General features: G+C 69.9%; 5 protein-coding genes across 11 annotated transcripts; 1 reads left to right on the top strand and 4 right to left on the bottom strand.

Moving 5' to 3' along the window:
• Window positions 1-264: 264 nt before the first annotated feature.
• WDR83OS (WD repeat domain 83 opposite strand) lies at window positions 265-1838 on the bottom strand. The gene is made up of 4 exons (XM_068922743.1): window positions 1720-1838; window positions 1519-1624; window positions 532-629; window positions 265-397 (listed from the first exon to the last, which is right to left on the bottom strand). Exons 1-4 carry the CDS (start codon window positions 1752-1754, stop codon window positions 331-333), a joined length of 306 nt encoding a protein of 101 aa, XP_068778844.1. The 5' UTR covers window positions 1755-1838; the 3' UTR covers window positions 265-330.
• Window positions 1787-4402, top strand: WDR83 (WD repeat domain 83). Of its 3 annotated transcripts, none has more exons than XM_068922742.1 (9): window positions 1787-1928; window positions 2770-2890; window positions 2988-3093; window positions 3175-3223; window positions 3294-3420; window positions 3503-3570; window positions 3659-3767; window positions 3845-3959; window positions 4047-4347. In XM_068922742.1, exons 1-9 carry the CDS (start codon window positions 1826-1828, stop codon window positions 4197-4199), a joined length of 951 nt encoding a protein of 316 aa, XP_068778843.1. In that variant the 5' UTR covers window positions 1787-1825; the 3' UTR covers window positions 4200-4347. The 3 variants fall into 3 exon arrangements, with proteins under 3 accessions (XP_068778843.1, XP_068778842.1, XP_068778841.1); XM_068922741.1 differs by having other exon boundaries at window positions 1790-1928; window positions 3688-3767; window positions 3875-3959; window positions 4047-4402; XM_068922740.1 differs by having other exon boundaries at window positions 1790-1928; window positions 3688-3767; window positions 4047-4402.
• Window positions 4339-7365, bottom strand: DHPS (deoxyhypusine synthase). Its single transcript, XM_068922739.1, has 9 exons — window positions 7034-7365; window positions 6761-6925; window positions 5775-5896; window positions 5577-5673; window positions 5389-5475; window positions 5207-5312; window positions 5018-5121; window positions 4787-4912; window positions 4339-4710 (listed from the first exon to the last, which is right to left on the bottom strand). Exons 1-9 carry the CDS (start codon window positions 7352-7354, stop codon window positions 4615-4617), a joined length of 1224 nt encoding a protein of 407 aa, XP_068778840.1. The 5' UTR covers window positions 7355-7365; the 3' UTR covers window positions 4339-4614.
• A 383-nt stretch (window positions 7366-7748) lies between these two features.
• Window positions 7749-12002, bottom strand: FBXW9 (F-box and WD repeat domain containing 9). Its single transcript, XM_068922738.1, has 11 exons — window positions 11940-12002; window positions 10682-11044; window positions 10459-10598; window positions 9578-9706; window positions 9346-9458; window positions 9161-9252; window positions 8929-9077; window positions 8666-8779; window positions 8395-8484; window positions 8228-8293; window positions 7749-8095 (listed from the first exon to the last, which is right to left on the bottom strand). The coding sequence occupies exons 2-11, from the start codon at window positions 11040-11042 to the stop codon at window positions 8021-8023; spliced, it is 1329 nt and encodes a 442-aa protein (XP_068778839.1). The 5' UTR covers window positions 11043-11044; window positions 11940-12002; the 3' UTR covers window positions 7749-8020.
• An 880-nt stretch (window positions 12003-12882) lies between these two features.
• TNPO2 (transportin 2) lies at window positions 12883-21880 on the bottom strand. Of its 5 annotated transcripts, none has more exons than XM_068922813.1 (25): window positions 21672-21880; window positions 20025-20137; window positions 19594-19669; window positions 19331-19480; window positions 19111-19217; window positions 18900-19033; window positions 18334-18415; window positions 18086-18208; window positions 17840-17958; window positions 17688-17748; window positions 17244-17409; window positions 16809-16961; window positions 16488-16713; window positions 16047-16218; window positions 15623-15709; window positions 15401-15508; window positions 15136-15294; window positions 14969-15056; window positions 14704-14802; window positions 14445-14540; window positions 14209-14284; window positions 14019-14118; window positions 13818-13892; window positions 13612-13743; window positions 12883-13502 (listed from the first exon to the last, which is right to left on the bottom strand). In XM_068922813.1, the coding sequence occupies exons 2-24, from the start codon at window positions 20121-20123 to the stop codon at window positions 13636-13638; spliced, it is 2664 nt and encodes an 887-aa protein (XP_068778914.1). In that variant the 5' UTR covers window positions 20124-20137; window positions 21672-21880; the 3' UTR covers window positions 12883-13502; window positions 13612-13635. The 5 variants fall into 5 exon arrangements, with proteins under 5 accessions (XP_068778914.1, XP_068778918.1, XP_068778915.1 ...); XM_068922817.1 differs by having other exon boundaries at window positions 21676-21697; XM_068922814.1 differs by lacking the exon at window positions 21672-21880 and adding an exon at window positions 20943-20962.
• Window positions 21881-21902: the final 22 nt, after the last annotated feature.

Here is a 21902-nt window from a genome sequence, read left to right as displayed (position 1 = left end):
CCCCCCCAAAACAGACGCCGAACGCGCTTATCAGCTAATACTCTTGCCAACAGGGCTCTTTCGCCTTCCCCGAGACACCAGACAGAGGCGTCATTCACACCCTGGAGAGCTCGGTGAACTCCACCTGCCTTGGCCAAAGAGGAACCTTGAGGCACAGGTTTGTTGGCATCCTGCTGGGGTCTGTACCTTTACTGTGGCCTTAATTCGGTTAAAAACGGGCACGCGCGCTGGAAAACGGAACGACCCGTTTGAAAAGCCAACGAGCCCCCTCCAACAGCTGCTCCTTTATTTTTTTTCGGCCGCGCTACAACGCGGCACCGGTGCAGAGCGTCACCACGGAGGGGACATGGGCTGGGGGTTCTGCAGGTAGGACATCACCACGGCCGAGATGGACAGCCTGGCGGGGAAGAAGATGGACAGACATCAGCGTGGGCTTTGGAAAACACAGCAGAAGCGCGATGCTTCTTCTGCTCTCACCTCCGTGTCCTCCCCCTAGGGAGCTCAACCCCCAAATTCATCCCCCGCACTCACATGAAGCTGCTCATCATCTGCTTGGTGTCCTCGGAGCTGCGGGAGTTGGCGAAGCTGATGAAGGAGCAGTAGACGGCGATCCAGGCGCACCACTTCAGCTGCGCGCGGAGGGGTACAGCTGGGCACGGGGACGCCCCGGGGACAGTCCCCCTGTCCCCGTGTGGCCCTTGGACACCCCCGGGCACGGTCCCTGAGCCCCCTCCATGGTGCTTCTTCACCCTGATGCTCTCCACTGCCAGCCCCGGTCCTCCTACACCTCTTACACACCCCAAAACTCGCCAGGGCCAGTCCCTGTCCCCCCCATAACCCTCCTCCACCTTAAGGGCTGGTCCCAGTCACCCCATAACCTTCACCCACCCCGGTATATCCTAGAGCCCTGTCTCTTTTCTCCACCCCAGTCCCCCTGGGGTGCCCTCACCCAGCCCAGACTGACCCTGGTCCCAATGCCCTCGTGCACCCTGGGCTGGTCCCTATCCCAGTGCCCCCTGGGTCCCTCCTCGTGCCCTTGCCCTCCCCGTGCCCCTCAGGCCGGTCCCTGTCCCGGTCCCCCTAGCGCCCCCCCCGGGTTCCTCCTCGTGCCCTCGCCCTCCCCGTGCCCCCCAGGTCGGTCCCCGTCCCCCCAGTGCCCCCGCCCTCCCCGTGCCCCCTGAGCTGGTCCCTGTCCTGGTCCCTCCGGTGTCCCCCTGGTTCAGTGTGGGTGCCCCCACCCTCCCTGTGCCCACCCCGAGCTCATCCCTGTCCCAGTTCCCCAGTGCCCCCCGTGTCCCCTGGGTCGGTCCCTGTCCCGGTGTCCCCGCCCTCCCCGTGCCCGCCGGGCCGGTCCCTGTCCCGGTGCCCCCCTGGGTCCGTGCCGGTGCTCCCCCCCTCCCCGTGCCCGCCGGGCCGGTCCCTGTCCCGGTGCCCCCCTGGGTCCGTGCCGGTGTCCCCGCCCTCCCCGTGCCCGCCGGGCCGGTCCCTGTCGCGGTTCCCCGGTGCCGCCGGCCCCACCTTGAGCATGAGCCCGCACATGCTGAACACCATGCCCAGCAGGTTCATGTAGTCCGGCGTGGGGTCCTCCAGCGCCGGGTTGGTCTCCGTGGCCGGCGGCTTGTACCTGGGGGGGGTGGGCGGCCGCCGTGAGCCGGTGCCCCCCCCACACACTTCCCGGGTGTCCCCCCACTTCCCCGGTGCCCCCCACCCCGCCCCGACCTGGCCACCCGCGCCGGCCGCCGCGGGTCCGCCATGCTGCCCCGCTTCCGCCGCCGCCGCCGGAAGAGCCGGCGGGGCGGCGGCAACGGCGGCGCCGGCTCCGGCCATGGCCTTTCCCCGCCCGCGGCCCGGCCGCGCCGAGCTGCCGCGGCGCCGGGTGCGCAGCCTGGAGTGCGGGCAGGGCGCCGTGCGGGCCGCCCGCTTCAACGGTGAGGGACCGGGGACCGGGACGGGGCTCCCTTCCGCGGGGAGGGGGGGAATGGGACCGGGGTCCATCCCGGGAGAGGGAACCGGGGACTGGGCTGCATGCCGGGGAGGGGGGACCGGGACTCCGTCCCGGGGGGGAACCGCGGATGGGACTCCGTCCCGGGGAGGGGGGACCGGGACAGGACTCCATCCCGCGAGGGGGGAACCGGGGACTGGGCTGCGTGCTGGGGAGGGGGGACCGGGACAGGACTCCGTCCCGCGAGGGGGGAACCGGGGACTGGGCTGCGTGCTGGGGAGGGGGGACCGGGACAGGACTCCGTCCCAGGTTGCGGGGGGGAATGGGACTGGGGTCCATCCTGGAGGAGGGGGAACCAGGACAGGGCTCCGTCCCAGGTTGGGGACCGGGCTGCATCCCGGGGAGGGGGGACTGGGATAGGGCTCCATCCCGGGGTGGGGGGGCCCGGGCTCCATCCCAAGAAGGGGAAACAGGCACCAGGGTCCATCCCGGGAGGAGGGAGCAGGGACTGGGCTCCCGGGGCTCATCCCAGGGAGGGGGAACCGGAAAGTGGGATCCTCGGCTCCATCCTGGGGTGAGTCCAGGCTCCTGGACCCCATCCTTGGTGGGGGGGGAGGGGGGAACCCCAACTGCTGGCTCCCACCGCGGGGACGCTCGGCCAACGTCCCGGCCTCCTGGGACCCTCCTGGGGAGGGGGTGCCCAGGAGACGCTTGCTCAGAGCTTCTTCCTTCGGGTGCTGGGGCAGTGGGGTGTCACCGGGTGTTTTGGGGAGGGGGGTCAGGCTCCGATCCCCCCCAGCCTCAGCGCCGTCCCGTCCCTTTGGCAGCGGACGGGAATTACTGCCTGACCTGCGGCAGCGACAAGTCGCTGAAGCTCTGGAACCCGCATAAGGGCACCCTGCTGCGCACCTACCACGGCCACGGCTACGAGGTGCTGGACGCCGCCGGGTAAGGGGCCGCGGGGGGCACGGGGGGGCCAACAGGGCCGCGACGCGTCCCCCCGCCGTCCCCACCCACACTGCCTCCCTGCTCCCCCCCACCCCAGCTCCTTCGACAACAGCCAGCTCTGCTCCTGCAGCGCCGACAAGACCGTGGCGCTCTGGGACGTGGCCACGGGGAAGGTGGTCCGCAAGTTTCGGGGACACGCCGGGGTGAGAGCCGGTCGGTCGGGATCGGGAGGGGACGGGGCACCGGCCGAGGGGGTGACATCTCCGCTCCCTCTCCTCCCGCAGAAAGTGAACTGCGTCCAGTTCAACGAGGAAGCCACGGTCATCGTGTCCGGTAAGGAGACGTCGCGCCGGCGTCCCGCCGGCGCCGGAGCCGCCTTAACCGCCGCCTTCCCTCCCCGCAGGCTCCATCGACTCCACCGTGCGGTGCTGGGACTGCCGCTCGCGCCGCCCGGACCCCGTGCAGGTGCTGGACGAGGCCAAGGACGGCGTCTCCAGCGTGAAAGTCTCGGACCACGAGATCCTCTCGGGGTGAGGGACGGGGCTCGCTTCCCCGGGGGACGGGGCCGCCGGGAGCCCCCCCGCGGGCGGCCTGACGCCTGCCTCTCCGCAGCTCCGTGGACGGCCGCGTCCGGCGCTACGACCTCCGGGCGGGCCAGCTCTACTCCGACTACGTAGGAAGTGAGTGACGGCGGGGAGGGGGCGCCCCCCAGGCGGCGCGTTGCTGGTGGTGGGGGGGCTCCTCCGCCAGCTCCGCCGTGGCTTTCAGGCCCCGTCACCAGCGTGTGCTTCAGCAAGGACGGGCAGTGCGCCCTGGCCGCCAGCCTCGACTCCACCCTGCGCCTGCTGGACAAGGACACGGGCGAGCTGCTGGGCGAGTACGAGCCCCCCCCTCGGCGGGGTCGGGGAGGGTCCCTGGGGGGGGGAAGGCGCCCCCTCACCCCGCCGCCCGCAGGTACACAGGTCACCGCAGCGGCACCTACAGGCTGGACTGCGTGCTGAGCCAGCAGGACACCCACGTGGGCAGCGCCTCCGAGGACGGCAAGGTCTACTTCTGGGACTTGGTGGAGGTGAGCTGGAGGGGAACGGGACGGGGGGACACCCCAGGGTGGGCTGGGGGGACCGCGCTCACCCCGCCTCGCCCCCCCACCCCGCAGGGCTCGCTGGCGCTCAGCCTGGCCGTGGGCCGCGGCGTGGTGCAGTCGCTCGCCTTCCACCCCACCCTGCCCTGCCTGCTCGCCGCCGCCGAGGGCCAGCTCCAGCTGTGGCGCGAGGAGACCTTCGAGGACGAGGGCGACGCGCCGACGTAACGGGAAAAGGGGGGGGCGGGGGGGGAGGCTGCCGGATCGGGGCCCCGCGGCGGCGTGTTGGCGGGGTGGGGGGGGGACGCGGTAACGCAGGGGGACCCCAGGGCGGCCCCTCCGCCCGCCGAGAAGGAATACAAACCACATCGTGGAGAAGCCGCGGCGCTTTATTGGGAGCGTGCGGAGCCACCCGCCACCCAAATAAATAACAGGGGGGGGGGGAAACCCAGGGAAAGAACAGGCGCGGGGGGTCTCACGGAGGCAAATTGGGGGGGGTCCCGGCCCCCTCCCCAGCCCCGAGCACCCCGGGGAGAGGGCGACGGGTGCCAGCTCAGCCCCGCTCGGGAAGCGGAGGCTGGACGCGCCCGGCCGAGGGGTCGGGCAGGCGGGGAGACCCCGCGCGGGCGCTGGGGTGGGGGCCTCAGTCTCCCCGCGTCTCCACCGGGAAGGCGTCGGCTTTCTGGGCGAACGTCTCCGCCACCAGCAGCGGAAAGACCAGGGAGGCGTCAGCGTAGACCTGGGGGAGGGAGAACAGGATTGGGGGGGGGGGGGAACCCCGACCGCCCCCGCCCCACCCCACCCCGCGCACCCACTTTCACCGGCGTGGCGTCCAGCCGGATTTTGCCCCAGGACACGGCCTCGTCCGGCCGCGCCCCCGAGTCGGAGCCGTCGAACTCCTGCGCCGTGTTGACGTAGACGGAGAAGTCGGCCCCGTTCCTCTGCGCGGAGGGAGACGGGGTGAGACGGGGCCGCCCCGGGGAGGGGGGGCTGTCCCCACCCTGCCCCCCGCCCCCCCCAATGCTGTCCCCGTCCCCGCTCCTCACCATGAGGTTGGCGTTGGCGATGTGGTGCTTCACCAAGCCCCCTCCCAAAATGATCATTCCCGTCTTCTTGGCGAAGATGGCCTGGGTGTTAATGAGCCGCAGGTCTGCGGGCAGAGAGGGCTGTGAGAGAGCCCAGGCGTCCGGCCCCCCCCTCCCCCAAAACTGCCCCCCCCAGGGGGCCGGACTCACCCTCCACGATGTCCAGCACCAGCCCCGGGCGCTTGTAGGAGTGGAAGAAGATCATGTCCCCCAGGGAGCCGTCCGTGAGCGCCGGGCTCAGCACCGGGATGTTGTTCTGGAAAGGGGGACGCAGTGACAGCGAGGGTCCGCGGTGACACCCCCAGGTGACCGTCCCCACCACCACCACCTACCTTCTGCGCCCAGTAATAGACCGACTCGGGGTTGTTGATCTCCTTGCCCAGACGCGCGATCATCTTGGACGGGGTCCACTTCACACCCTGCCGGATCGGGGCGCTCAGGGCCCCGCGGACCCAGGCGGCCGGGCTCCCGGTCCCCTCCCCAAGCCTGAGGGGACCCAGGCGGCCGGGCAGCCCCTCACCTGCGTGTCCTGCTCGTCCATCATCTTCTCCAGGATGGGCGTCAGCCAATCCTCAAACTTGCAGTAGTTGTCGTTGGGCACCAGCAGGTTCCCGATCCTGGGGACGAGGCCACGGGCTCAGGAGGACCCCACTACCCCTCCCCCAGCCCCAGAGGGGACCCAGGCGTCCGGGAGGGGACACGGGCGGCCGGCTGGTACCTATTGATGCCGCGCTGACGCAGGTCCTGGCCCCGCAGGTTGAAGTCCCCCACGTAGGTGGGCGCCAGGCACTTGATGAGGTCCTCCTCCACCCCGCCGGCCGTGGTCACCAGCACGTCCACCTGCCCCGGGCGGAGGGGCGGGGACGCTGCTCAGAACTGGGACTTCGGGGACCCCCACCCCCCAGGGACGGGGCTGGGACCTTGGGACCCTCTGGGACAGGGGTGGGACCTCAGGGACCCCCAGGATCCCCTGGGGACAGAGTTGGGACCTCAGGGACCACCTAGAGATAGGACTTGAACCTTAGGAAGCCCCAGGATCCCTCAGGGACACCCCCCCCTCCCAGGGACCAGGCTGGGAGCTCGGGGACCCCCCAGGGACACGGCTAGGACTAGGCTGAGACCTCAGGGACCCTCCAGCTCAGGACTGGGACCTCGGGGACCCCCCAGGGACACGGCTAGGACCTCGGGGACCCCCTAGGGACACGGCTAGGACTAGGCTGAGACCTCAGGGACCCTCCAGCTCAGGGCTGAGACCTCAGGGACCCTCCAGCTCAGGACTGGGACCTCGGGGACCCCCCAGGGACACGGCTAGGACTAGGCTGAGACCTCAGGGACCCTCCAGCTCAGGGCTGAGACCTCAGGGACCCTCCAGCTCAGGGCTGGGACCTCGGGGACCCCCCAGGGACACGGCTAGGACTAGGCTGAGACTTCAGGGACCCCCCCAGCTCAGGACTGGGACCTCAGGGACCTCTGGGAACACCCCAGGGACAGACCTGGCACCACAGGGACCCCCCCGAGGGAACGGTGGGAACCACGGGGACCCTGCGGAGTCCTCAGGGGACACCTCGGGGACAGAGCCGGGGAACAAGCTGGGAACCTCCGGAGCCAACCCCGGAACCGGGCTCGGGGGGCGCCCCCGGGGAGGGGGACCCCGGCGAGGCCCGCCGCGGGTGTCCCCAGGGTGTCCCCAGGGTGTCCCCCCACCATGTTGTGCTGCACCAGGTAGCGGATGGTCTCGCGGACGCCGGAGCTGATGAGGTTGGAGGTGAAGCCCAGGAAGATGGTGCAGCCCGAGGGCGCCCGCGGCCAGGGGTTGAGCCCGGCCCGGCCCCGCTCCTCCTCGCTCAGCGGCTCCAGCTTCGCCGCGATCTGCCGGGGAGGGGTGAGTGGGGGGGGGGGGGGTCACGCATCGGCGGAGGGGCCCAGGCGTCCGAGCCCCCCACCCCCCCCACGAAAGGAGTCAGGCGTCCGGCTCACCATGCGGTGTATCTCGGCGACGGCCTGCGCGAAGCTGGTGGCCTGGAAGCCGGTGGTGCGGAAGGAGCGGAGCAACGCGCCGTGGTCGGGGCCGCCGGCGAAGTCGTAGCCGCGCACCGGGAGGCTCTCGGCGGGCAGGCGGCCGCTCGGCTTCAGCACGGCCTGCAGGGCCGCCGCCGGGGGGGCCGCCATGGCAGCCCCGGCGGCCCGCCGCTCGCTCCCCGCCCTCACGCCGCCGCCGCCGCCGCCCGCATGGGCGCCGCCATCTTGCTCCGCCCCGCCGGCGCTAACGCGCCGCGCCGTACGCATGGGCGCCGCCATCTTGCCCCGCCCCGCCTGCCCATCTTGCGCGTCACCGCCGCGCCGTACGGCGGCGCGCGCCGCCATCTTGCTCCGCCCCGCGCGCCGCCATCTTGCTCTCCCCACCCCCCGCGCCGTACGTACGGCCGACGCCATCCTGAACGCGAGACGGCGGCCTCGAAGGGACAGCAGGCGTCCGCAAGCGAAACGCTTTGGTGCGGGCAGCCGTTCCCACGCTACGGTTCCACCCGCACCTCCCCCCTCCCCCCCTTCCAGGCCAAACTCCATCCCCTGCAGCGCCCCAAACCTGTCCAGCCTCACCCCAAATCCTCATCGCTCTGCCTCACCCCACACCTCCACCCCGACCTGCCCCCTCACCACACCCCGCAGAGGGACTCACAGCCACCGCAGCGGCTCCAGTTCAGCCAAATCCTTTTAATACCCAACGAACAGAAAAAGAAAAAAAACGGCTCCAAACTCAACCGAGGGCCTGCTGGGCCTGGCCCGTCTCCTCCATCCCCGGGAGGGGATCAGGCGGGGGACGGAGAGGGCTCCCCGGATCCGGCAGAGCGGGGCTGCGGCCCCCCAGGAACGCTCAGGGGGGGGGATGAACGGGGGCCCGGGGAGTCCCGGCAGGGTCGCCGCCGGCCCCTCTTTGGCAGTGCATGTGCAGGCCGCAGCGGCTCGTCAGCGCCGGAGCCGCCACACCTCCACCGAGAGGCCCCCGGAGGCGGCGGCCACCGTGTCGCCCTCCACGCTGATCTGGAAGGGCAGCGAAGGGGGCGTGAGGGCAGGAACGGAGCCGCAGGGGGCGCGCGGGGCCCACACACGTGCGGGAGGGCCTCCGCCCGCACGGGCGAAACGCCCCCGAGGGGGGCCGCGCCGCTCCCTTACCCCGTTGAGCACGTCGTCGTGCGTCCGGGAGCAGATGGTGCGAGGAGGGTCCGTAGGAATGTGTATCTGGAAAAGAAGGAAGGAGCCGTTGGCGCCGGCTGCCACCGCGGGGCGCCGCCAGGGCCGGGCGGGGATCGAGGGGGAGCTCGCGCTCCTCGGGCTCCCACCCGCAGCGTCCGGTCGGTGGACGTGGTGTAGAGGGAGCCCAGGGAGTGCCAGAGCCCCGTGATCTGCGAGCGGTGCCCAACGTCGAAGTACTGTGGGGCGAAAACGGCGCGTGAGGCCGCTGCCGGCTCCCCCCCGCCCCAGCCCGGCTCTTGCTTCCTCGCTCCAGATGGATCCGAGCCAGGCTGGGAACGCGGCTGGGCTCAGCCGGAGCTCTCCGGACCGCCGGAGACATCCCTGCACCCAACCCGCGAGGGGACGGATGTTCCCTACCCGCGCGGGCTGGAAGCTGCCGGCTCCGTTCTCGAAGACGTAGACGCGGCCCTGGTTGTCACCCGCCCACAGCTGCGTCCCCCGGTACGACATGGACAGCAGGTAGTTTTCCAGCTAGGACAGAAGAGGAGCGGGGAACAGGAAACCCTTCGGCACCCTCAGCCTCACCCCGGACGCGGCTTCGACCCCCTCACTCCGAGATGGCCCCGCGGCCGCAGGCGGGGACCCCCCCGGCGGCGCCCGCAGCCCCCCGCGGCCCCCACCTGCAGCCGCTGGAGGATGCTGTCGGCCCGGCGGTCGAAGACGACAAGGGTGCGGTCCTCGCTGCCCGAGACGATGAGCCGGTCGTCGGCGGCGAGGGACAGCACGGCGCTGGCGTGCGGCTTGTGACTCCTCACCAGGGCCTGGGCGGCTGTGGAAGCGGTGTGAGGGCCAGGAGGCCCCCCCCGCCCCACAACGCGCCCAGCGCCTCCCCCCCTCCGACGAAGGACCAACCTCGTGGGTCGTAGACCGTCACTGTCTTGTCATAGGTGCCGGTGACGAGGACGTCGGGGCGGTAGGAGAGGCACAGCACGGCCGCCTTCTCCCTGCGGATGGAGCAGAGGAGCCAGGCTCAAATCAGGCAGCCGGGAGCCCTCACCCTCCACCCCGAAAGCACACAGCTCTCCCTGGGGCGGCACCTGATCTCCCCGAACTGCTGCCCCTCGGCCTCCATGTCCCACAGCTTCACCGTGCTGTCCCACGAGCCCGAACACACCTTGTTGTCCCTGCAGGCCAAAGACCAGACCCAACCCTGAAAGAAAGGAGACTAAACTACACCCGGGCGGCCAAATTCCCCAATTCCCAGGGAAGGGGGAAAACTGAAGCGCGTGCGCGGCCCGGAGCGGGGACGGAGCAGCTGCGACTTCCCACCTTGTGCGTCCCGTTGCGCTCCGTGCCCAGCGCCTTCACCAGCACCTTGTCGGGCGCTTGGCCCAGCTGCCGCAGGTCCCACAGGTTGACGTTGCGGTCACGGGAGCCCGAGACGCAGAGCGTCCCCCCCTGCAAGGCACCGGGTGGAAGGGGGGGGGCCGCGGTGAGCCTGGTGCTGAGCTGTTGGGGGGGGGTCTGGGGCGGCAGGAGGGACCCAGAGCAGCAGAGGGGAACCCAGAGCAGCAGGGGAGGGTCCGGGGTAGCAGGTGGGGGACCTAGAGCAGCAGGGGGGGGGTCCAGGGCAGCAGGAGGGGACCCAGGGCATCAGAGGGGGTCCGGGGTAGTGGGGGGGACCCAGAGCAGCAGTGGGGGGTCCGGTGTAGCAGGGGGGACCCAGAGCAGCAGGGGGGGAATCCGGGGCGGCAGGGGGGGACCCAGAGCAGCAGGGGGGGATCTGGGGTGGCAGGGGGGACCCAGAGCAGCAGGGGGGAATCCGGGGCGGCAGAGGGGACCCAGAGCAGCAGGGGGGGAATCCGGGGCGGCAGGGGGGACCCAGAGCAGCAGTGGGGGGTCCGATGTAGCAGGGAGGACCCAGAGCAGCAGGGGGGGAATCCGGGGCGGCAGGGGGGACCCAGAGCAGCAGGGGGGGGTCCGGTGTAGCAGGGGGGACCCAGAGCAGCAGGGGGGGAATCCGGGGCGGCAGGGGGGACCCAGAGCAGCAGGGGGGGGTCTGGTGTAGCAGGGGGGACCCAGAGCAGCAGGGGGGGATCCAGGGCAGCAGGGGGGACCCAGAGCAGCAGGGGGGGAATCCGGGGCAGCAGGGGGGACCCAGAGCAGCAGGGAGGGATCTAGGGCAGCGGGGGGGGGCCACGTTCTCCTACCTGCAGCAGGAGGACGGAGTCGACGGAGGCGAAGTGCCCCTCGTCCAGGGAGAAGTGCTCCATGGCGCCGCCGTCGCCCGCCCAGCGCTGCAGGTGCTCCTCCAGGTCGACGCAGGCGGCCGGCCAGTTGAAACCCTCCTCTGCGGGGACGGGAAACATCAGCGAGGGAAGGGAAAGGTTTTCGGAGGGGACCCGGGCGTCCCCCCGCCCGCCCCGGACCCACCTTCGAGCACGGGGTAGGCGGCGTCGAGGCGGCGCTGGAGGCGGATGCGCCAGGTGACGGCGTCGCGGGCCACCTCGCGCAGGGCCCGGCACACGCGGGGCAGCACCGCCAGCACCACCCGGGCCTCCAGGTAGGAGCAGATCTGCAGCAGCAGCTCCAGCGGCAGCGCCAGCAGCCCCCCGCCGCCCCCCTCGGCCCCCGGGGACCTCCGCAGCGCCGGCGGGGGCCGGGGCGGTGGCAGCGGCGGTGGGGCGCGGGGCTTGGCCGGCGGGACGGCGGGGGGGGTGGTGGGGGCGGCCGGACCCCGCAGCCGGGTGACGTATTCCTGAGCCTGCCGGTCGGGGTCGGGGGCCGCCTCCATGGCTGGGGGGATGGGACCGTTGGGGGGGGGGGGCCGATCCCAGCCCCCCCTTCCCTAAACTGGGGGCTCTTCCTTATGACACTGGGACCACCCCAAAACCAGCCCCCTCCAAACCCCACAATACTGGGATCCCCCCCCAAATTTAGCCTCCCCGCAAGATACCAACTTCCCCCCCCCCCAAAAAGATGCCTCCAGTCCCCATTACTGGGGACTCCCCCAAGCCCAGGGCCCCCCCCAGCCCTGTTACTGGGACCCCCCCCCCAGAGACAGGCAACCCCCAACCCTCATTACTGGGACCCCCCCACACAAACAGGGACCCCCCACAAATAGGGACCCCCCCCCAGCCCCATTACCGGGACCCCCCCAGAGACAAGGACCCCCCCCCAGCCCTCTTCTATCCCATTACTGGCCCCCCCCGACCCCAGGACCCCCCCAACCCCAAGATCTCTCCAGCCCCCATTACCAGGACTCCACAGAGACAGGGACCCCCCAACCCTCCACTATCCCATTACTGGCCCCCCCCCGACCCCAGGACCCCCCCCAGCCCCAAGATCCCTCCAGCCCCTATTACCGGGGACCCCCCCAGCCCCGTTACCAGGACTCCCACCACCCGGGGATCCCTCCCACCTCCATTACCGCGACCCCCCAGCCCCAGGACTCCCCCCCCAACACCGGAATCCCTCCGACCCCAGCCCCCCCCCATTGCCGCCCCCCCCAAAACCCCGTTACCGGCACCCCCCCCAAACAGCCCCGCACCGGGATGCCGCCTCCCTTTACGACCCCGCACGCTTGTGAATGGGGAGGGGGGGGAGGATCCCGGTGAGGCTCCCCCCCCCAAGCGGTGGGGGGGGGGAGAAGGGGGGGGAACCGGGACCCCCCCCCGCCCCCCCCGCTTACCGGGGCGCGGCCCGGCCCCGCCGCGTCCCGTCGCCAAGGCCACGGCGGGATCCGCTTCCGGCGCGCGCGCAGTGACGCGCGGAGCGGGGGGGGGGGGCAGTGCCGCCGCCCCACGTGACCCAGCCCGCGCCCAATAGGAGGCGGCGGCGGCCGCCGTCCCGCCGCCGACGTCATCAAGCGGCGCCGGAAGGGAAGCGCGGGAGCCTGAAGGGGAGGGGGGGGGCACGTGCGGCCTCCGGTGCTGCCGGAGAGGGGGCAAAACGCACCGGGCGACGGGGGGGAAGGGGGAAGGAGAACGAGCCTCCCCCCCCCCCCCGCGGCTCCTCGGGGCCCGGTTCCCCCCCCGCCCCCTCAGGGCTCGGTTCTCTCCCCCCCCCGCCCCCGGTAACGGCCCCGGTTCCCCCCCCCCCGACCCCCCCCACCCGGTAACGGCGATTTAAAAAAAAAAAACAGCAGCGACACCGGCGACGATCCACGGACTTTCTTTAACGACAAGGAAGGTGGCGGCGCGTCACAGCCGAGCCCGCCACGGCCCCCCCCCACCCCCCCCACCCCCAAAAAACCGCCGACCCCCGGGACCCCCAACCCCCCCCCCACCAACCCCGGCCCCGGCCCGCGGCACCGGGACCCCCCCCCCCACCACCTCCCTCCGACCCCGCGCAGGGCCGGAGGCGGCCGGGACCCTCCCCCCTCCCCCCCGCCAGGACGTGGCTCCCTCCCTGTAAACGGTTAAAAACAACAACAAACGACCAACCAAAAAAAAAAATTAAAAAAACCAACAACGAAAAAAAAAAGCACAGAAACGTGGCATCAACTCACGGAGAGACGCGGACGGCGCCGCCCGGCGCGGCCCCCTCCGCCCCGGGGAAGCCCTGGGCAGCGGAGCAGCTGCCGGCGGTGGGGATCGTTCGTCTTCCCATATATATATATCCGTGTGTGTATATATATATGTATATATATATATTTATATACGTATCTCTCCTGAAAGGGCTTTGTGCATCCAGGAAACGAGGGCTCAGCTACCCCGAGGGGACGAGGCGGCGGGCGAGGACTGTGGTACAGCGGGACGGCGCCGGGGGCGAGCCGCACCGAGGTTGACGCTTTTAAACCGTTTTGGACCCTTTTTGCCCCAATTGTAGCTTGGTTTTTTTAACCCTAATCCTGTAATTTCGGGGGTGGCCGGGGAGGGGAGGGGGGGGGAGGGTGCGTTGTTGCTGCCTTAGCGATCAGCACCCCCACCCCCGGAGCAAGACACGTTTGTGGGTTAATTCCTCCCCCCTTGGACGGCCCCGGACCACCCCCCACCCCCAGCAAACCGGAGACGGCGGAAAAGAAACCAAGACCCCCTTCTCCCCCACCCCGCGCCGGGACGCCCCGGGGGGGCGCCGCTTAAATAGAGCTGCGGGGGCCTCCCCCCACCTCGGAAGTGGCAGGAGATGGGGAGGGAAGTCGCGATAAAGGTCCCGTGCGGCTCCTCCCGTCCTCCCTAACCCCCCGCGCGCCGGCGTGCCAGCGCCTGGGGGCAGCCGAGGTCCCGACGGCCCTCCCGGCGCACGCGGGAACCTAGGAGAGAGGGGAGACGGGGCGGCGTTAGCCGGGGCGGGGTCCGCAGGGGCCGGGGGGGGGGGAAAGGAGGGGCCGGGCCGCTGCCGCCCGCCTGGCCCCGACCCACCTGCTTCCGGTGTCTGCGCCTGGCCTAGACCCCGTAAAACGCCGCCAGCCGGTCCTTGAGCAGCGGAGGGAACTGCTCCGAGAACTGCTGCCAGTTCTCCTCGCCCACCTGGTCCTTGAAGCCGTGGAGGATCTGGGCCCAGGGGCAGGCGGTGAGAACCGAGCTGCCCCTCGCCACCGCCCCGAACCCCCGCTATCACCGCTCACCTTATAAAACATGTCCCTCAGGTCGTCCTTGGGGCTCACCCAGGACGCGACGGCGTCGCAGAAGAATATGAAGTCCTGCCGAGGAGGGAAAAACCCGGGATGAGCGGGGGAAAAACCCCGGTGGGGACGAGGCGGTGGAAAACTGGACGATGAGGCTTCCCGCAGCCGCCCCAGCTCCCTCCCAGGCCCCCCCCTCGCTACCTGCACGACCCCGCCGGGGTTCACCCCGATCATCACGCAGATGCCGCGGAAAGCCGAGTCCTTCTCCTCGTTGTCGCGGATGTTGCGGAGCGACGTGCACCTGGGAGCAGAGCGCCGGGCGCCAGTTCAGCCCCCGCGGCCAGCGCCTGGCACTTCCTCCCCGTCCTCCCCACAGCTGCCCCCCACTCACCAGGGGCGGATGAACTGCTGCAACATCGGGGCCACCTCCTGCGGGCAGACGAAGCCCAGACGCCCGATGGTGATGGCTGCGGCGAGAAAGAGAGGAATTGCAGCGCGGCCCCGGACTTGCAGCCAGCTTCTCCCCAAGGCAGGAGGGAAAAACCTGCCTCCAGCTGCAGGTAACACCCCCCCCCCCCCCGAGTCCCCCCTGGCAGGGGAAGCCCCCGTGCAAGTCCCTGGCCTCACCTGTGTTCTCCAGGAGGGTTTTAGGGGTGTTGGGCCGGTTGATGATCTCCACCAGGTTGTTCAGCACCATCTGGACGTACGGCTGCATTTCCGCCCCTGCCGGCATGGGAATCCGTCAGCCCGCGGCCGCCGGGGAGGGAGGCGTCAGGGGGCCGAGCCAGCCGAGGGCGGGGGGGAGGACCCAGGCGTCCTGCTGCTCCCCGCCACCCAGCTCGGCTCCCGCTTTCCGGGTCCGGAGCGGGGACAGGGACACGCTCACCCATCTGCATGCAGATCTCGCCGATGGCCCAGGTCGCGTTGTTGCACACGGAGATAAACTCGGGGTTCAGGTTGGTGCCCAGGATGGGCATAAACTCAGCTGGGGGTGAGAGGGAAGCAGGATTAGAGCAGCCCCCCAAAACATGTGTCCCTTTAAGGGTCCCCGCTCCAGCTTCACCACCCCCCCTCCAGATCGGAGGGTCCCAACACGGAGCGGCTCCGGCTCCTGGCGGCTCCGGGGAGGGCGAGGACCCACCGGTACGCACCGATGCAGGGTTTGACGTGCACAAAGCAGGCCTTAGTGAGGTCGCCCAGGAGGGCGAAGGAGCTCTGCCGGACCTCGGGCATCGTGTCCTGCCAGCAAAGGAGACGGGGTGAGCCCGGGGCGGCCCCGGGGGCGCGAGGGAGGGGGTCCCAAGTGGCCCCCTTTTACCTGCATGCACTGGAAAAGCAGCGTCATGATGTTGCTGCGAGCCACCAGCTGCTCCACGTGGCAGCCCAGCCCCTCGGCCAAGCCGCTCAGCAAGTCCAGCGCCACGATCATGAAGTCTTTGTCCGGGGCTTCGTACTGGTCCGGGTGCTGGTTGTACATCTGCGAGGAGGGGAGAGAGTCCGCAAGCTGCCGCGGGCCCGTGATCACCACCACGGCATCGGGGGACGTGCGGAACGGAGCTGGCAGGACGAGGACCGTGACCTACCATGGCCTGAGCGAGCGTTTTCTGCACCAGAGTGACGCAGCGCTGGTACACGGGCTCGCAGTAGGGCAGGAAGCCGCTCTGCAGGGCCGTGGCCACCGACGACAAGCACTGGCGAGAGGGGAAACCGAGGCAGGAGGTGAGCGTGGGGCAAGGAGACGGACACCTCGGACCCGGCTCAGCCCTCCTGCTCCCGGCCAGAGCCCTGCACGTCCCACAGCTCACCTCCAGCAGCGGGAAGAGGTCCTTGTCCTCGTCTTTCAGCTCGTTCCACTTCTGGATGAGGGGCGGCATCAGCTTCTGGATGTATTCCTGCGCCGGCGGAGGGAGAGAGATGCGGTCACGGGGGCCGCGGCGCTGCCACGGGGCTGCTCCCTGGCTCCCCGCTCAGCCCAGAAACCGTCAGACCGGAGAGATCCACACTGGCAGTTCAGGATTCGAATGTCTGTTTGGTTTTGTCATCATCGGTTCCGGGCTGGGGGCACAGGGAGCGACAGCGAAACGGGCCGCGTCCTCGGACGAGCCGGAGGCGAACGGACGTGCCGGGCTGCGTTTAACGCCCGCCTGCTGCGGGGCGAAACGCCCTGCGGGACGCGGCGGGTGCCCGGAGAAGATCCCCGAGGGAGGGACAGCCCGCGGGGAGCCTCACCGGCTGGTTCAGGTGGTGCCCCACGGAGTCGGCCAGGGTACCGATGGCGTCGTAGAGGATCAGCAGGTTCTTGTGCTGGTACTTGCCGAAGGCGAACACCAGCGTGTCCAGGATGAAGCTGAGGTACGGCACCAGCTCCGTGCAGGCCTCCTCCTCCAGGGTGGCGAAGGCGCTGCGAGAGGGCACAGAGAGGAGCGTTAACAGCCCCTTCCGGCGTCGGGGCAGGGCCCAGGGGCGTTTCCCCGCTCTCTGGCTCAGACAGTACGAATACGCCATCATCACGGGGGGGCTCAAACATCGTGTTCGTCATCACGTCCAGAGGAGAGCAAAAACCTGCCCCTAAACACCTCACGGACAGCCCTAAACCTCCCCCCGTCACCCGCCGAGGGGTGTCCGGGCTCGCACGGGCGGCGAAAGCCATCGTCCTCCCCAAGCCGTTACCTGCAGGCTGCCTCCTGCACCCGCTTGTTGCTGTCGAGGATGCGCTTGAGCAGCTCGGTCATGAGCGGCTTCAGGTACATGTCGGGGGGCTGGCTGACCACCCAGTGCGCGTAGCGGCTCAGCGTCCAGCAGGCGATGGAGCGCACCAGCGCCTTCTTGTCCGACAGGCATTGGATGAGGTGGGGGATCAGCTCCGGCAGGTAGGGCACCATGTCCTGCATGCAGCCTGCGGGGGGCACGGGGACGCTCAGGCACCCCGGCGCCGCCTCGGGCACGGCCGGAGCCGCCGGCCCCTGGCACCCGGGGTGCCCCGGCGCCCACCTTCGGCGATAGCCCCCAGCACGAGGATGCCCGACTCCTTGATGACCCACTCGGGGTGGAAGAGGAGCTCCTTGAGCAGCGGGAGGAGGTGAGGGAGCAGCTCTTCCCGGAAGACGTTGGCCAGGACGTCCAGCGCGGCAGCCGAACACTTCCCTGCGGGGCGGGGGAAAGGAGACGCGGTTAATCCCGGCCCCAATCCCGTTAGCCACCGAACGGGCATCACCTCAGCTCCAGGTTTAATTAGCCTCCCCGCAAACGAAGCCCCAAAGCAGGTTTCCATCCTTATCAACATCCTCCTCGCCCCACCGCAGCCCCCAGGTCCATCTGCAGCGCGGGGAGGGTGGGGGTTTGGGGGGAGCCGGACACCGGGGCTCGCGGCAGAGCCGTGCCGGAGCCCCGAGCCGGAGCGGGGAGCCCGCGGCGGCGGTGCCGTACTCAGGTTCCAGTCAGAGAGCGTGTCGTCGTCGTCCTCGTCCTCCGCGTCGTCGGGGTCCTGCGGCCGCTCCTCCTCGTGCTGCAGCGTCACCGTGCGGGACTTGTGGAAGCGGGGCTTGATGTCCTGCTCGCTGTCGGGGATGGCCTCGTCCTCCTCCACGTCACCCTGCGGCAGCCGCGGGCGTCACGGGGTGGGGGGCTGGCGCGGCCCCGGCCGCCCCCCGGCCTCCGCGGATCAGACAGTACGAACACAACTGCCATCACCGGCGTCAGCTCGGGGTTTTGCATCACCTCCGGGAGGTCGTGGGGCGGCCCCTGCCCTTCCCCGGCTCCGTTGCAGCCCTTCATCTCCCAGTGGCCCCAGTCCCTCCACCAGTTTAACCAGTATCAGCCCCGTCCTGGAGCCGGCTGGAGCAGGGAGCGGAGAGCTCAGCGCCCTCGTACCTTGAGCAAGATGATGTCGATCTCGGAGTATTTCATGCCGTTCACCAGGATGGGGATGAGCCTGCGAGGGGGGAAAAGGGGACGCTGAGGGACCGGGCCGGGGGTGTCGAGGGCCGGGGGGGGACAAGATGGGGCCGCCCGGGGGTACTCACTGCATCAGGTGGGACGTCAGCACCTCCTTGCAGATGGGCTGCTCGGCCAGAGTCAGCCAGAACTCGCAGGCCTCCAGCGCCACGTTCTCGTCGCTGTCCTGCGTCCGCTGCAGCATGTACTGCCGGGAGGGCGCCGGGGAGAGACGTCAGCCCCTTCCCCCTCCAAAACCGGACCCCCAGCAACGAGGGGAGGGGGGAACGACCGGGAAGCGGCTCCGCCGGAGCGGGCACGAGCCAGGCCCTTACCTGGATGATGCTGTGCATGTGGGGGATGAGGCGGTCGATGCGGACCTCCAGCAGCATCACCAGGGCTCGGCACACGTTCTTCCGCACCTCGGGGTCCTCGTCCACCGCCAGCGCAAAGAGGTGCTGCGAGGCGGGGGACACCGAGAGCCCCGAGTCACCCGGGGCGGCCCACGGTCCTCCCTCGGGCAGCTCGGCCAGCAGGACCATCCTGAACCGGGGCGGGGAAGCGTTTCTCCCCGGCCGCTCACCTCGATGAAGGTGTCGATGTTCTCCATCAGCGCCTGAGCCCGGTCCATGATGAACTGGTTGACGCAGGCGATCGCGTGGGACCTGAGCCGCGGGTCGGGGAGAAGACAGACTGTGGGGGGCTCTGACAGGCTCGTTAGCTAACGATGCCGGGCGAGAAAGGGGAGCAGCCCAGCCTGTTTGCGCCTCTTGGACCCCATCGGCCCCTGAATTAACTCACAAAAGGCAAACAGAAATTTGTGCCTGGGCTGGAATAACCCCCAGCCCCGGTACGGAGCGGGAAGGACTGCGGGAGACCTGGGGACACATGAGTGAGTCCCAGCGGGACGGCCGGGGACACAGGGACAGGCTGAGCTGGAGCTGCCCAGCCTGGTGGCGGTTCAAATTGCCATGTCCCACTGCTTATCGGGGGCACGGATGGAGCTGGAGCACGCTTGGGGGGGTTGAGGACAAGAACAAGGAGCCATTAGGATGCCAGTGGGGGGACAAAAACCGTGACACAGAGGTGCTCCCTTCCCACCCAAATTCGTTAAGAGCCACGCGACGCCCCCCCCAGCCCCCTCCCCACCTGATCTTGGGGCTGCAGTGCTTGAAGAACTGGAGGAACTTGGGGATCATGACGTTGAGGGGCCGGTTGAGCGCGTCGCTGTCCAGGAGCTCGGACGAGTCCTCGCAGATCTTCTGCAGGGCCCCGAACGCCCCCTGCGCGCCAGAGGGGCGTCAGCGGCGGGTCGCGGGCCCCCCCACCCCGCCCCGCGCCGCCGCGGCCCCCCGCTCACCTCGCACGTGTTGTAATCCTCCGAGTTGAGCAGGTTGCAGAGCTGGGGCAGCAGCTCCGGCCACATCTGCAGCTCCCCCTTGGAGGCGATGGTGGTGATGAGGATGCCTGCGGGGCCGGAGGGGCCGCGTGAGCCGGGACCGGGGTAAGGGCGGGGGCTCCATCCCAAGCCGTTTCCCCACTCGGCAGCCGCCCCGAGGGCATCCCCTGCCCCCTCTCACCGATGGTGGCCCGGATGAGGGAGGACGCGTCGCCGATGTTGTTGAGACACTCCTGCTTGATGAACTCGGCCACGGGCTGGGGGAAGCTTTGGTAGTGCGCCTTGACGTTGTTCTTCAGGATGAGGCCGCTCAGCGACCGCGTGGGCTCATCTAGGAGGCACGCGTTATCCCGGGGAGGTGCCGGTCCCGGCACGCGCGGGCTCAGCTCCCGGCCAACACCTCGGGGCAGCCAGGAAACCCCCCCACCCCGGCCGCAGACCCACCTTCCGACTTCAGCCGCGTCAGCACGAAGATCAGGTAGTTGTTGAAGTCGGGGAATTGGTTCAGTTGCTTCAGTTTCTGCCCCCGGGGCTGTTAAGGAAGGGGATTGGGAAGGGGATGCTGTCCCGGAGCAGCCAAACGCAGGCTCGGCCCTGGCTGAAGAGCCGAAAAAGCCCCGTTTCCCAGCTCGACCTCCTCCAGACCGATCCTGCCTCCATCTAGCTGCCGACCCCATGAGCTCAGAAGGTTTTTAATCCCCCTGGAGCCTCCCCTTCACCCAGCTCCAGCCAACGCGTCAAGCTGGTTCTAGAGACGGACCCGGCTCGCGTTTCCCCCCGTGCCAGCCCCAATGGGTGAGCGACGGAGCCCCCGGCCCTCCCCGGCAGGGACTGGGGAGGCGGGAGAGCCCCGGCCGCCCCCACCGCAAGGATACGTCCTGCACGATGCGCTGCGTGGCCGTGTTGGGCGACTGCGAGTCCTTCAGCAGCTGCAGGACCTGCTGGAGGCCCTGCTCGTCCGGCTGCCAGTCCATGGTGGGGGTCTTTCCTGGAAAGGGGGGGGACACGGAGAGATCAGCGTCGCTGGGCTGCAGGCGGGGGGACGCGAACGGCACAAAACCCTCGCGGGGCAGCCGAGCGCGGCTCGAAGCCGCAGCCGGATCCCGCCGGCCGCTGCCACCTTGTTTCGGGGTCCCGAATCGCTGCAAATTTGGGGGGCTGGGAAGCAGTCAACCGGAGCGGAGAGGCGAAGCACACCTCCCTCCCCAAACCCACCCCGAGGGAGTCGGGAGCACGTCCTGGGGGTGGGGGGGGGGGTGGCAGCAGCGGGGCTGGGACCGGAGGGGACGTCCCCGCTGCGAGCGTGACCCCCAGGAAGGGGGGTCGGGAGGGGGCCCCACGCTGCAGCACATGGAGCGGGGCCGCGGGGTGGCTCGGAGGGGAGAGGAAATCCCTGCCGGGGGGGGGGGGGGGGCACGGACACGTGGGGGCGGCTGCAGCCTGCACCGGGCAGGGAGGGGGGCAGATCACCCCCCCTGTAACTGCCCCCCCCCCGGGGCTGTAATTCCCTCACGGCCGCCGGCAGCGGCGCCTCGCTCACCCGCGTGTCCCGTCCCGCCGCCATCCCGGCATCTCCGGGTGCTCCCTCACCCGGAAACTGCCCCCCCCGCCATAACCCCCCCATCACACACGCGTTCAACCCTCTCGCCACTGCAACCCCCTCACCCAACGGCAGCCCCCCCCCCCAAAATTTGCCACCGGCAGCACTCCTCCTCCTCAATCCACCCCCACTACAGCCCCTCCTATTGCACAACCCACCCCCCCGGCACAACCCCCCAACCCCCAGTTTGTACCTCCTGCTCCTATTTTGCTGCTCCAGATCCCAATTCTCCTCCCCAGACCCCAATTTCCCCCTCAGACTCCAATTCTCCCCCCAGACCCCATTTTGCCCTCCCAAACCCCAATTCTTCCCCCTAGACCCCAATTCTCCCCTCCCAGACCCCATTTTGCCCTCCCCAGACCCCAATTCTCCCCCCCAGACTCCTAATTCTCCCCCCCAGACCCTATTTTGCCCTCCCAGATCCCAATTTTCCCCCCAGACCCCAGTTCACTCCTCCTGCCCGCTTTATCTCCATCCAGACCCCAATTTCCCCCCAGACCCCAATTCGCTCCTCCTGCCCCCCACTTTATCCCCATCCAGACCCCATTTTGCCCTCCCAGGCCCCAATTCTTCCCCCAGACCCCTAATTCTCCCTCCCAGAGCCCATTTTGCCCTCCCAGATCCCAATTCTCCCCCCAGACCCCAGTTCACACCCCCAGACCCCATTTTGCCCCCCCAGACCCCAATTCGCTCCTCCTGCCCCCACTTTATCCCAATCCAGACCCCATTTTGCCTCCTCAGCCCCCAATTCCTCCCCCCCCAGCCCCCAATTTGCCCTCTCTAACACCACTTTACCCCTCCGGCCCCCACTTTGTCCCCCCCCCCCCCAAATCCACCCAATCCCCCCCCCGCTCCGCTCCCGCCGGGCCGCCCGCGCTCGCCAGGCCCCGCCACGCTGCCCGGGGCCGCGCCGGGCCGGTACCTGCCTGAAGGAGGAGGAGGAGGAGGAGGGGGGGGGGCGGACCGGGGAGGGGGGGAGGAGGAGGCGGGAGGGGGCTCGGGGCGGCCTCGCGCTCCCGCGGCGGCACCGGGCGCTGCCCGCGGGGGAGAGGTTGGGGGGGGGGGGAAAGGGAGGGAGGGAGGCGAGCGCGGCACGCGGGCGCTGACCCCCGCCGGCCACCGTCCGCCGCCCTCCGCGGGCACCACGTGAGCG

Source organism: Struthio camelus, chromosome 31 (assembly GCF_040807025.1).
Source record: "Struthio camelus isolate bStrCam1 chromosome 31, bStrCam1.hap1, whole genome shotgun sequence".
Classification (NCBI taxonomy): domain Eukaryota; kingdom Metazoa; phylum Chordata; class Aves; order Struthioniformes; family Struthionidae; genus Struthio; species Struthio camelus.
Note: the sequence above shows the minus strand (reverse complement) of the source record. Positions and strands in the feature narration are given on the sequence as shown.

Excerpts from the sequence above, each read along its gene's own strand:
- WDR83OS (XM_068922743.1), bottom strand. The coding sequence starts at position 1,754 with ATGGCGGACCCGCGGCGGCCGGCGCGGGTGGCCAG. Across the intron at positions 630-1,518 it reads TGTGCGGGCTCATGCTCAAG|CTGAAGTGGTGCGCCTGGAT; the intron begins GTGGGGCCGGCG and ends CTCCGCGCGCAG. Across the intron at positions 398-531 it reads CAGATGATGAGCAGCTTCAT|GCTGTCCATCTCGGCCGTGG; the intron begins GTGAGTGCGGGG and ends CTTCCCCGCCAG.
- WDR83 (XM_068922740.1), top strand. The coding sequence starts at position 1,826 with ATGGCCTTTCCCCGCCCGCGGCCCGGCCGCGCCGAGCTGCCGCGGCGC. Across the intron at positions 3,224-3,293 it reads AGCCACGGTCATCGTGTCCG|GCTCCATCGACTCCACCGTG; the intron begins GTAAGGAGACGT and ends CCCTCCCCGCAG. Across the intron at positions 3,960-4,046 it reads ACTTCTGGGACTTGGTGGAG|GGCTCGCTGGCGCTCAGCCT; the intron begins GTGAGCTGGAGG and ends CCCACCCCGCAG.
- DHPS (XM_068922739.1), bottom strand. The coding sequence starts at position 7,354 with ATGGCGGCGCCCATGCGTACGGCGCGGCGCGTTAGCGCCGGCGGGGCG. Across the intron at positions 6,926-7,033 it reads TCGCCGAGATACACCGCATG|ATCGCGGCGAAGCTGGAGCC; the intron begins GTGAGCCGGACG and ends CCTCCCCGGCAG. Across the intron at positions 5,476-5,576 it reads TGGACGAGCAGGACACGCAG|GGTGTGAAGTGGACCCCGTC; the intron begins GTGAGGGGCTGC and ends CCGATCCGGCAG.
- FBXW9 (XM_068922738.1), bottom strand. The coding sequence starts at position 11,042 with ATGGAGGCGGCCCCCGACCCCGACCGGCAGGCTCAGGAATACGTCACC. Across the intron at positions 9,459-9,577 it reads AGCGCAACGGGACGCACAAG|GGTTGGGTCTGGTCTTTGGC; the intron begins GTGGGAAGTCGC and ends CCTTTCTTTCAG. Across the intron at positions 8,485-8,665 it reads GCAGCTTCCAGCCCGCGCGG|TACTTCGACGTTGGGCACCG; the intron begins GTAGGGAACATC and ends TTCGCCCCACAG.
- TNPO2 (XM_068922813.1), bottom strand. The coding sequence starts at position 20,123 with ATGGACTGGCAGCCGGACGAGCAGGGCCTCCAGCAGGTCCTGCAGCTG. Across the intron at positions 17,410-17,687 it reads TCGACATCATCTTGCTCAAG|GGTGACGTGGAGGAGGACGA; the intron begins GTACGAGGGCGC and ends CGGCTGCCGCAG. Across the intron at positions 16,962-17,243 it reads GCTCTCTGACTGGAACCTGA|GGAAGTGTTCGGCTGCCGCG; the intron begins GTACGGCACCGC and ends CCCGCCCCGCAG.